We start from the raw sequence: 12,960 nt of genomic DNA on the forward strand, positions 1-12,960 counted from the left end.
GTGCACTGGAAGAAATCCCAAACTAGAGTTGCCATAGATTCAAGTGGGTCGCCATAGCACAACAAAACCAGAGTCCAGTAGCACCTTTAAGACTAACTGAGATTGATTCAAGTGCGTGCACTCAAAAGCTCACGCCTTGAATAAATCTCTGTTGGTCTTAAAGGTGCTGCTGGACTCTGGTTTTGTGGAGTTACCATATTCACTCAAAAGGAGGATGACTTTGAATCTCTTAAAAGAGAAAGGAAGGCAGTGCATAAAAGCAGGTGATCCTGAACTTAATGCCCCACAAGAGGCTAGCGAGCTGGAGGTGCCACCATCCTACCAGCTTCTGCCTTTCCCTTCCAGCCCCCTCTGCATACAAAGCAATGCCCTCCCACTTATCCTCTGTGAGGGCAAACTTTAAAGTATTGTCTTCCTTTTGAGCTAATACGTTAACTTCAATCCATGGCTGTCCAGTGACTGGCCAGAAAGAACACACCCACTTAGCTCAAATAACTGGGTGCATTGTCAAACTGTTTTTACCTTTGGGACGTTTTCTCCTAGTGTTTCACTGAGATTTTGCCTGCTGTACCTTAAGCCCTTCTGATCTAGTCTTGCCCCTCATGTTTTGCTTAAACAAAATCAGAATCCCTTCTCTCTAAAACGAGCTTGAGCGAATGTGATTTTTAAACTTTCCAATCTTTTCTTTGTTAATCATAGAATCATAGAGTTGGAAGGGACCTCCTGGGTCATCTAGTCCACCCCCCTGCACTGTGCAGGACACTCACAACCCTATCACTCCTCCACTGTCACCTGCCACCCCCTTGAACCTTCACAGAATCAGCCTCCACGTCAGATGGCTCTCCAGCCTCTGTTTAAAAACCTCCAAAGATGGAGAGCCTACCACCTCCCGAGGAAGCCTGTTCCACTGAGAAACCGCTCTGTCAGGAACTTCTTCTGGATGTTTAGACGGAATATCTTCTGAATTAATTTCATCCCATTGGTTCTGGTCTGTCCCTCCAGGGCAAGAGAGAACAACTCTGTTCCATCCTCTACATGGCAGCCTTTTAAATACTTGAAGATGGTTATCAGATCCCCTCTCAGTTGTCTCCTCTCCAGGCTAAACAGACCAAGCTCCCCCAACCTTTCCTCATATGTCTTGGTCTCCAAACCCCTCACCATCTTTGTTGCCCTCCTCTGAACACGCTCCAGTTTTTCTACATCCCTCTTCAACTGGGCTGCCCAAAACTGAACAGAGGACTCCAAGGGAGGCCGAACCAGAGCAGAGTAATAATGGCTGTCTCACTTATACATTCCAGTGCCACTTTTAAAAGCTGCTCTCTTTGTATGTTTCTGTTTCAGGGAAGAAGCTTTTCGGAGAAGGTTACAGCGGACTAGAATATGACTACCGAGGCCTCATTAAACTGTACAATTCCATTGGCAACTATGAGAAAGTGTTTGAATACCACAATATTTTGGCCAACTGGAACCGGTTGCGGGATCGGCAGTTTTCGGTAACAGACGCCCTGGAGGATGTCAGCAGCAGCCCCCAGTCCACCGAAGAAGTGGTCCAGTCTTTTCTGATGTCGCAGACGGTCGACGAACAGATTTGCTAAGAAACTTGGTCGATTGTACCAACCGCTGATTCCCCCCTGCCCCGTTTTCCCCAAATTTACACGGGAAAGTCATACTGTGAAATCTGAAAACCATGTAGTTCCCCCCCCCCCTCAAGGAGGCTGGAGTCGCAATGGAACACTGGTCCAGTCCACAAAACCCCCCCAGTTTGGGGTGATCCCCCCTCTGGCAGAGTGCCTGTACAGACATGTGTGCTAAAACACTTACCAGCATGTTTATTTTTCAGCTCGCCGTTTCAACCTGATATTAAAAAAAGAGAAAGAAAGAAACATCCATGTTGGGTTTTTTTCTTTTCTTTTTTTCCTTTCTCCTTTTTCGTTGAAAAGACGCTACTTTGCAGGAGATCTCTGCAAGCAAAGAGAGAAATAAAACCATTTAAACGTCCTAAAGAGTTGCATTCTTCATTGTAAAGAGGAAGGGGGCCGTCTGGTCAGCGCTCCTGACGAGTTGGGAGTCGGAGAGCACCGGGTGGCTTTGCTCCTCCTTACCCTCGGGTGGTCGTATTCTGTACGGATCTGTCAGGAAACAGCGACAGTTCATCACGGATATTCACACACACAAAGGGGGGGATGTTAAGATCCGGCTTCTGCCTTTCCCCCCTGCCTTACAAGAAAACACGGCAACAAACTCCTCCGGGAAGCAACGTTGCAAATTGCGCTAGGCTGCCGACCAACAAACCCTGGGCTTTTCAACAAGCATCCGAACCAGATGAGTGATCGTTGGAAGGCGAAATAAACTCCTCTTGGCTTTCCTTGTTGACAGAGGGACGAGAGTTAACCACAGTCTTGCGAGGGTTCTTCCCTGTCTCAGGACCAGGAGAACTAAAAACGGACCAGCCTGTCCTTAGAAAAAGCGTGCTGTACCACTGGCTCCACGGTCTGGTTTCTGCCCCCCTCCTCTTCCCTAACGCTCACTTCTACCCCAGTAGACTGATCTCATCAAGGTGTATTTCCAGTGATAACGAAGACTTTATGTACGTGTCTTAGGTAACAAAACTAGGAGCTTCAGTGTTTGTTGGCAATTGCAAAGGCATGTCTTTTCGAAATGCTAAGGTCACTCAGATAAACTAGATGTTGATGCCATAAGCAGAACTTAGAGCGCTTCTTCTCTCTTTCTTTTTCCTTCCACGCTTTCGAAGCAGGCCCTCTCTTAAAAGGCTATGACTTGCTTGTGCACACCTTGGGTCGGATCCTGCCAGGTCTTCCTCCAGCGCAGCGGCTCTTCCCCGGACAGGCCCTGGCAGAACATGCTTGGTTTGATTTGAATTTCTGGAGATGACAGCTTATTGTACAGATTGCAGGGGTCAATGGATAATGCCAAAAAAGCACAACTGGTCGGTCTCTCTCTCTCTCTCTCTCTCTCTCTGTCTCTCTCTCAAAAAAAAAGCTGCTTCTTTTCTTTTTTTTAAACTTCCAACAGAACAGCCAGATCCTGATTCCTTCATTATATTTTTAAAATGTCTGTCATATTTTTTTAAAAAAGAGATATATAACTATGCCTGTCTCACTAGCTTGTCTTAATTTTTTTCCATTGTATACATGGCTCGTTTTTATGCTTTTCTGGGTTTTTTTTTTTTTCTTTCTTTGTTCAAGTCTTTTTTTTTCTTTTAATGTTGAGGTAATAATCACAATTTGGAAGGCCTGTGTAGCCTAGCCAGCAGGATAAGGGTGGAGAAATCCTTGCTGTTATTACCTCAGTTCTCGATATGGAGTCACAGGCACAGTGCCTCTGTATAGGGTCGGGGGGCTCCCCTATTTTCAGGGGTTTTTAGAATCACTTCCTCTGAGTTGAGACATAACCCCCCCCCCCCAAAAAAAACAACAACAACAACAACTTCTCTACAGTATTTGAAACAAATCTTTGCATATTTCTGTGTTTCGGGGGAGGCTTGTGCATTGGAGTTAGCTGTTGGTGGCTTTCGATATTTCTCTTAATCTCTCTAGCAATAGCTTTGGCTTTCCACGTTGCGTATGGCAGGCTAATAGTTTGTGCCTTTAAAATGTTTTCCGAGGGGGAGGGTCCAGTGATCACCATGGACCAAATGGGGGTGTGGACGGAGCACTTAGAGGAATTGCTGTGAGCCAAAGGGACTGCAGAACCATCTGCAGAGCCATCTGCAGTGGGTAGATCTTACTGGCTTGGCGTATGTCAGAGGAAACCTTTCTCCACGGTGCTTTCTGTGCAGATTCTGCACCACGAGCCTCCAAAACACGGGTGCCGTGCTCTCTTAAGGCATTTTCCACCCCACAGTCACCCGTCATAGCCTAAATTATTGATCTTTAACCTGAAGTGTTCCCAAGAATAAAAGCTTGTATTCGTGACCCAAAGTCCCAGATCTTCAGTTGGTCTCTTTGACTCAAAAAGTGCTCCTTCCAGTGGCTTTCAGTTTGGCTACTCTGTCAATGGCTTGTTTTAATAACTTAGATCAGGGGTAGTCAAACTGCGGCCCTCCAGATGTCCATGGACTACAATTCCAGCGAACGCTGGCAGGGGCTCAGGGAATTGTAGTCCATGGACATCTGGAGGGACGCAGTTTGACTACCCCTGACTTAGAAGGTACCACAATGAAATAGGGGACTGTAGACCGATAGTTAGTACATAATGAGTAATTGTCATATGTCAGACAATATGAAGCTTTGGATTTTGTTGGTCTGTGATGCACAATAGTAATATTGTTCTGTAACTCAGCTGTAGTAGGTTTTTTTCCTAATCCCATTGCATTTCCACCGTTGCATTTTTGGAATTGCCTAAACAAAGCACTGCCACGTTTACAATAATGCTGGTTTAATTGCCTTCCAAATTTAAAAAAAAAATAGGAGGGAAGGAAGCAACAGTAAACCGGTAGAATATACTGATTGCAATAGCAACTAAGAAACATTTTTTCTTATAAGCAAAAACCTTGTTCAGTAGATTAAAATGAAATGTAGGCGCTTTCTCCATTACATGGCCTTTGGCATTACTTTCAGCACGCTGATAACTTTGAAGCAGATTGCTGAAAAATTGTTTCTCCAAATAGGCAGTCAAGACAAATCTTAGAGGGAGCTAGTTGGTTTTCAGAAAAGACTCATTTTGGTCGATTCCTCAGTAGCTGAAGCCTCTGATTTTTGCTGGTTCATTTCAATTAATTGTAATAAATGTTTCTCTCGCCTCAGCCTGGTCTGGTGGCAACTAAGAATTATTGGGACAAACTTACGCCGTTTATTTCAAAACACTGAATCGCTGTGTCTTGGTATTCCCATTTCAATGCACAAGGGCCTGATTGTGTGTAGTGAAAACCCCTGTGTCTTGGTATTCCCATTTCAATGCACAAGGGCCTGATTGTGTGTAGTGAAAACCCCTCAAGTTTCAGCTTCCAACCCAATAAATATTCCACTTTGAGAGTCTTTATTGGGCAAACGATCTTCTTGAATTCTTCGTAATATCTGTAGCCCAGCTTGGTTTGATTATTGTTGGTCAGATGAACAGATGAAACGCTGGCATCACATGACCTGTTGAGGCCGTGCAATCTAGGGAGGACTCCTGAACGGTTGCTTACCTGTTGTGCTCACCTGCTCCCCCTTATCCCAGAGAGAGAGAGAATGTCCGGCAAAGGGGGCCACTGCTGCACTGGCTTGAACAGGGCAGCCTCCCCATGTTGCTTACATGGCCTGATCAAGTGGTCCTAGAGTTGGCTAAACGTAATAAAGTCCAGTTTATCCAAGGCTTCCTCCCCACAGTTGAAGGGGATTTGAGAAATCCTGAGATTCTTTGAACATCACACTTGAGCAAGCCTGTCAAGTCTCTGGAATCCAAATTTAATAAGCAACTGTGGTGTCTTAGCCTTTTTCTGGTCTAGTTCAGTCTCGATTTACAGCTTAGGGTGCTATCTAGCCAGCCCACAAGGCCTTTGGATGTATCATTCAGGCGTGCTTCTAAATGTCTGCAGCACAGCCAGGGGTAGAAAGATACTGTTCAGGATTCTCCTCCTCCTCTCCTCACAGTTGCATAGGCCATGGATCGTTCCCTTCCAAATCAGGCTAGTGAAAGACCTTGGGGAGAGGATTTACAAAAGCATCTGGCATTATACCATTACTCTCAACAAGAATTGTTTATTTTGTGTTCCCACCCCTCCCCACAGTGTCACAATGTAAACTACTTGAATCATCCATGGTCCTTTCGATCCAACATTGCATGTTATTGTAAAACATACTACAGGTGCACAGGCCTGCCTTCTATATCAGCTGTGTTAAGTTCTGACAGATTGAGTGCTGGTGCTCCACCTAGACTTCATGCTTGTGTTTAGCCAAGCGACCATACTGATAATTTTGTGGCATGAAATGTGGTGGAAGTATAATTTTTGAGACCTCTCTCAGTGAAAATGGAAATCTTTTGCCTTGGCGTTCTGAAGGGTTTAGAGCTGACTGCCACCTGACTCCATATCCTCTGCCCTCTGGAGCAGTCCAGCTACCCAGTTTGATTAGAGCTTGTCAGGGCTTGGGAGTAGGGTTGGGCGCTTCGGCACACCTCCACCAGAGCGCCCAGCCCTACTTAGGAGCATAGCGGAGTCAGCCAGTCAGTACTTAAATGGGAGTCTCGTGGAGGGAGGCAAGCCTCCTCTGCTGAGCTGCTGCCTGAAATGCCCCATGGAAGGGATCATGGGGAGTGGGGTCACCCACAGTCTTCTCTTCCGCCTTCTTGACAACATGCGCATGGGCTGTGTTATTTATGTCGAAACTGCCCATCGCAGTCCCCACGAATTTGAAAAGGCAAAACTTAATGTCCAGTTCATAGGCTGTAACCCTGACTTGAGGTGCTGGTTTCCCCCCTGGCTTGTGCATCATCTTTCTCATGATGAGGCTTGAGCAAAAGCCTAGGCCAGGGGTAGTCAAACTGCGACCCTCCAGATGTCCATGGACTACAATTCCCAGAAGCCCCTGCCAGCGAATGCTGGCAGGGGCTTCTGGGAATTGTAGTCCACGGACATCTGGAGGGCCGCAGTTTGACTACCCCTGGCCTAGGCAATGGTGAACTGGCCCTCCGTGGCAGCAAGGTGCTTGTGTTTTTTGCATGGGAGAAGGGAGCATTTCTTGAGATTCTCTGCTGCTTGCTACATTGCAGGAGGTTAGTCTCGGCTGACCTCTCCCCCCTCAATAAACTGCTATCGCCTGAGCTTGTGAAGGTTTAAAAATTGAAAACTTGGATTTCTTTAGCTTTCAGCTTGGAACACAGAACTCAAAAGGAGGCAAAATGAGAAGGATAAGTGCTTGGGGGAGAAACAAATTGGGAGCTGTGTGGAAGGCAAGAGCTGTGTGGAAGGCAAGGACTCTGAGCTTTTGTTTTGCCTTTTAAGAGAGACCCTGAGTTTTGGGGATGGGCTTTATAGCACTGGCCAAAGGGGGCCGTTTTCATATCGGAATTTTCTTTCCACTGGTGTAGTAGCTTCTGCTGTGTTTGGGCTTGGGGGTTAAGGGTGTATTTAAAGACTAGAGATGAATTATTAAAAGAGAAAAGAGTCCACGCCAATACACACAGCTCCTACAATAGGCTGGGCACGCGGGGCCAAAGGGAGCTGTTGTCCGTATCCCTCAGTGTGTGGTGCCAGCCCTCCCCTTCTGGTTCATCAGCTTGCAGGGCAACTGAGGATGGAGAATCCCTTGTGTGACATAACGTTGATATGCTAAGTTTCAGCAGAATTCCTTGGGGTCAGCTTCCTGCAGCCACACACTGGCTGTGGGGAACTGCTTCTAAAAAGATGACAGGCCAAATAGAATTGGGTCAGTACCGTGGAGGGAGGCAGGGACCACACACACACACCTGTTTCCTTCTGTGAAAAGAACATAGGGTGGAGTAATTTTTCTGCTCTTTGTAGAAATTGATGAAATAATGCCCTAGTGCAGCTTTTGCACAAGAAAACGGCTGGGATAGAGGGAGGAGTTCTTCCTCTCCCTCCCCCCCCCCACCCCAGTAGGGCCATTCTGAACCCATTTGAGCTTTCATTTCAGTCGTGTTTGTTTGTTTAGAAACAGTTCCCAGCAGCTGTGCATCGGTGGAGAATGCAGGAAAATCAGTGTGAACAAATGTAGTCCTATGGCTGCCTGGTTATTGTGCTTTTTCAGCTTCAGATGTTCAGGGAAGTGCCCATTCCCTTGCAGGTTTCCTGGATTATAGAGAATTGTCTTGCATCTTTTAAAAAGCAAATAGCATCTTTCTGTGTTTTTGCTTTTAACCACTGGAAACTTTTGTCTGCACAGATAAACGTTGTACTTGTGCCGTCATTTTTGGCCTAGAAATTTCTGCAGATCCTTGGCAAGATTGAATCTTTCATTGGGGAAACCAAATTGGACCGTAACTTGTCTGGAATGTGAAGTTCTATGATTTTTAATTCAGTCAAAGCATAAATGTGCAGCTTGTAGCCTAGTGACATGAACTGATCTGAGGAGCCCTTCAGGAGAATCCGTTTTATGTTTGCCTTGGCACAAGGTTGTAAAACGTACAGTTGTGCTGTCCAGGTGGAGTGTTTCCATGGCACAAGGACTACGAGCAACGATCGTATTTCTTCCATAGTTAGAAGCATAAATATTGTGAAAGTTGCCCCGTCGATTAGAAGCCTCAGCTCTGCCCTTGCAGATGTGGTCCTTCCCATCTTTGTGGCCCTTCTTTTGGCTATTAGAGAGAGTACGAACTGGTTGCGTGCCTCATGTCTGCTTCACACATGCTGAGGAGGAGATGGTGGGCCAGGCTGGGCAGCTTCAAATGGCATGGGGTGGACACGACTGTTGAACATTACAGGAAAGATTCCCTGCAACTAGAGAATTGATGGCAAAGGCTTCTTCTCTGGTTGTGCATATATTTTTTTTAATGTAGGGGAAGACTCCGAACTGTGTGCTATTTCTGGTGGAAGGACCAGTCCTTTCTGGCAGGACTGTGCCACAACATTCCCCTGCATGGGTGAACCAGATTCTAGTAGGAAACGAAAGCAACCCCACATTGTCATCCCCCTCCCCACCTACCCATTGAACATGCAGATTTTGAAGCAGCTCCCCCTACAAGAACCTACCTGCTAAAATCCAGAATAGGGTACAGGATTGTTTATATTATGTTCCCCCCCCCCCCTTGCATAATCTAGAGGCAGGTTTACACTGTGTTGGGCTTGGGCAAGTTAAAGAAGAAATTATACCAGAGAAAGAAAACGTCAGAGAAGAATCCATGACCTTTCTCCATGTTTACAATCTTTGCTTTGAAATCGGGTGAATGTGGAACAGATGCTAAGAACCTAGGAGCTGTCAGTGCTCAGCTGCCTCACAAGGCAGAATCTGCATTGCGGTTATGTTTTTCTGCGAGTCTATTAAGTCTTGACGCGCAGCAAGGCTAAATGTACTTGGGGAGCAACTTTACTTGAAGTCAGTGGGGGTCGGCTTCTGACCTTGGCCTCTGTGGCTTAATCCTGTTCTCATAGAGGTTAAATTGTTTGCGGCCCGTGGTTTTACCCTTTCGACTCTACAGAAGCCTGTTTTTTCTCATATCTTTTTTGAAAGCGGTCTTTCGAAGAGGGCATCTATGCAGCAGGAACATCACATGGTGCACAAATAATTCCCACAGCTTCACTCACGAGAATGATGCTGCGTGAGGAAGTACCTCTTTTGTTGCCACAGCTCCAAGTCAGCTCTGGACGCTGCTAACATTTGTCCTGCCTTGGCCCTCAAGAGTCTCTGCTTCTCTGGTTGGGAGGTTCCCATCTGGAAATGAATCCGATATTGGTAAAAAAAAACTAACCCAAATCCTGACGTACAAGCACTGGGCATGATTCAGCCAAAGCAAAGTACTTCTGAGTCCCAATGAGTCTGAGAGCTTTAAAACTGCTTTTGACGTTCCACAGATTTTGAGAGAGTTCATCAGCTTGCAGGGCAACTGAGGATGGCCTCAGTTGAGAAGAGCCTTCCAGTCTCTTCCACCGAAAGTAAAGGGGCTTCTAAAATCGCTTTAACGTTTTGCCTCACCATTTCACACGGTTGGGGTGTTTCTGTCTGGGTATTCTTGGTGAGCACATCTCTCTGGGTGTCTCTTTGCCGTTCATTGGTAGACCTCAATGCATTGTGCCTACAACCAGTTTGGTGAAGTTGTGACAGATTGGCATGGACTTTGAGATAGCAACTCTCTTGGGAATCAGTGTTTCCTGATCCTTCTTGACTGTGGAAATGCTGAGACGTGTAACACTGTTTTGTATACAAAGCCCTTTAACACTTTGGAAAAGAGAAATACTGGTAGCAAAAGGGGTTGGTCATGTGTCGAAGCCCACCTTGGCCTGGCCGTTATCCTTCTGCTGGGAAAACATGGTGTCAGGCATAGATCCATCTTGTGGGCCAGCTGTTCACTCGAACAACCTTGAGCCTGGTGCCATTTTGGTGGTGGAATTTACTAAGTAAATGTGTCTAGAAGGGGAAAACTTGGGTTGGATACCTGTGGCATATTTTCTTTCCTTTTTTGATAGCACTCCTTTCCCCGTCGCCCCCGACCAAGTGCTCAAGTGCTATTAATTGTGGATCAAAACATTCGTGCTCATTGTGGACGTTTGCTTTTTTAAAAAAAATTGATTTAGTTTTGTGTCTTGGACACTATCGGCTTGTTGCACATTTCACCTCTTGGCCTTTTGGGAGTTCTGTAGCTGAGTGTATTTTTGTTTCTGTTGTGGTGGAGTAGGATGGGAAGAGGAGAACCTCCATTGGGGGAGAACGTCTGTGAGGTCAGTAGTGCTTTTGTGTGTCCCCTCCCAAACTCAGGAATGTTTCAGGCAGTGTAAATGGTGGCTCTTTCTGTTGGGTATATCGCAGTGCGCATTCTAGCATCCTTGATAGCAAAAAGGTTTGTTGCAATTGTAGGTTAACTTCTAGCATGAGAGGCCTTAGTCAGTTGTTTTCAAAGTGCACATTTCTGTGTGTGTGTCGAGACATTGAAAAGATTTTAAGATGGGGAAAATATATATACTATATGAAATATATATAGATATCTAGAAACTTGGTTTATGGCGCACAAGTTTTTCTTTTCCTCCCAGTGTTGGATCGCTAACTTTGCAGGTACCATGCGTGTAACTTAATAAAAAAAAAAAATTGGGCTTTCCTTTGTATGTATATTCCTTTTATAGGAAATTCTATTGCCATGGTAATTAAAAAAAAACTTGTAGTTATATCTCGGAGGTGAATGAATTTTACATTTTATCAAATATTACCTGTTCACTACTATTTTTTTTAATGCTGTATGGAAACTAACGGGATTAATATATAGATATATTCAAAACACTCACGTACATCAGCAAGATTGCTGGAAGCAAACGGCTGAAAGTGGAACAAGAACACCTGCCCGTTGGCTCTAAATCAGAACCCCCTTCTTGTTTAGTGCCACAGTTATTTATATGAAGGTAATCTTGATCACTCTCGGCCGTCGTCCTCCTTTTTGTGTCAACGTTTTGGATTTTTTGTTTTGTTTTTGTATATCTGACATCACACCAAACTGCTGTGCCCGATTTTATTCTTTGTAACCATCAAGAAAACCCATACTGAGTATGTTTGTAACCGACATTGTGATATTGTATTGCTAAAATGAATTATTGACCTAATAAATATAGTGTTCCTGCGTTGTCTGTGCATTTGTTCGCGACTCGCATCCAGAGCAAATGATACTTGGGATCCACTTTGCCTCTCAAGACTCTCTGACTTTCATCCTGTGCTTTTCTGCACACAAGAGTCCCGTTGGCCGCCTCTGAATCGAAGCTTGGGAGTTCCATTGGGGAGTGGAGCGAATACAGGTGGAATTAAGGCTGGATTTAAGTTAAGGAGAATTGGGCAGGGGGCACAACCTGAGTCTGTCAGCTGTATAAAAGCCAGAGTTGGGTTCAAATCTTCCCCTCTGCCCATGAAGCTTACTGGGACAACTGGTGCCTGTCACTTCTTTGTCTGAAGAGGGCCTGAGAGAACAGCATGTTCCTGTACTCCAAGGGCAGCCAAACTGTGGCTCTCCAGATGTCCATCGATTACAATTCCCATGTGCCCAGGGGCTCATGGGAATTGTAGTCCAAGGATAGCTGGAGAGCCACAGCTTGGACACCCTTGCTGTACTCCTTGTACTGCATAAAGATAGATTCAAGTGGGTAGCCGTGTTGGTCTGAAGCAAAACAAAACAAAATCAGAGTCCAGGGGCACCATGAGCTTTCGAGTGCAGTGCTGGCACTCAAGAGCTCCCACCTTGAATACATCTTTGTTGGTCTTAAAGGTGCCACTGGACTCTGATTTTGTTTCCTTGTACTGCATTTGTTTATCGGAGAGAGCATCTGACAACTGCATGCAAGCCATGGTCATGAAGCAAGAGTTAATCATTGAGGAGGGGACAAGACCCAAGTGATGGGCAGCCTTCCTTCTCCCTGGACCCTTTCCTGTCTTTTTTTGCTCTTCCTTGGGTGGACTTCTCATTGGGGCTCTTGATTATATCGATACTGTTCAGTCGTTGCATATGTAAAAACTGACCACATCTTTCCATAGCAAAATTGATGGCAAGAGAGAAGGTGGGTTTGTAAATTGGGGTGGGGGGAGCACTCTGAGAAAGGCAGGCACACACTTGCTGCCTTCCAGGAGCAAACAGGGACATTCCCCAGCTGGAGCCCCCGCTAGCTTAATGCCGTGTGCCATCGCATTGCAACCAGCTCGTGGCCACACCAGGGCCGCAGGGTTTTCGAGGCAAGAGAAGAGAGGTGGTTTGCCATTCCCTGTCTCTGCGGCGACTCGTCTGGACTTCCTTGGTGGGCTCCCATCTAAGGACAAAGCAGGGCTGTCCCCACTTAGCTCCTGGGGCCTGCTGAGCATAGCAGGTCAGGTGGTCAGGGCTATTCGATCTGCTTCTGATAGCTTACAATATCCTACAAGGGGAAGAGTAGGGTTGGGGGATATATGTGATATGGCATGTGTCCCGCTGATCCTCTTTTCCTGGACACTGTAGAGCAGCGGTTCTCAACCTGGAGTTCACAACCCATTGGGGGAGGGGGTCAATTGACCACCACCTTCCTAACGGTATGAGTTTTGCATGCAGCCCTCGGCGACGCTGGCAGCCTTGGGCTTGAGTGATCATCAGCGCACCGGAGTTTGGAACCCTACGACTCCCTCTGGGTCACCAAGACTGCTGCTCTGCCACCGCAGGTTCAAATGACAGGAAAGGGGGTTCCAGTGAAATATTAGAAAACGGTTTCTGAAAGCAAGGGCTATTCGTAGATGGAATAGGCTGCCTCCGATGGCAGTGGAGTCTCCTTCATTGAAAGGTTTTTGGAGGAGATGGGACAGGCACCAGCCAGGAGGGTGTGCTTTTAAGAACCCAAGAGGCTGGACC

The 12,960-nt window shown here is 46.1% G+C and overlaps 1 protein-coding gene across 2 annotated transcripts in view; it reads left to right on the top strand.

Annotated features, from left to right (window-relative positions):
- APPBP2 (amyloid beta precursor protein binding protein 2) overlaps positions 1 to 3,421 on the top strand; it is a 68,257-nt gene extending 64,836 nt beyond the window's left edge. For both annotated transcript variants that reach the window (XM_077312793.1, XM_077312792.1), the window contains one exon: positions 1,342 to 3,421. In XM_077312793.1, coding sequence (XP_077168908.1) covers positions 1,342 to 1,595 — 254 coding nt within the window. In that variant the 3' untranslated portion in view covers positions 1,596 to 3,421. The remainder of the gene's footprint in view (positions 1 to 1,341) is intronic.
- Positions 3,422 to 12,960: the final 9,539 nt, after the last annotated feature.

The sequence above is a fragment of the Paroedura picta genome, chromosome 15, assembly GCF_049243985.1.
Source record: "Paroedura picta isolate Pp20150507F chromosome 15, Ppicta_v3.0, whole genome shotgun sequence".
Lineage (NCBI taxonomy): Eukaryota > Metazoa > Chordata > Lepidosauria > Squamata > Gekkonidae > Paroedura > Paroedura picta.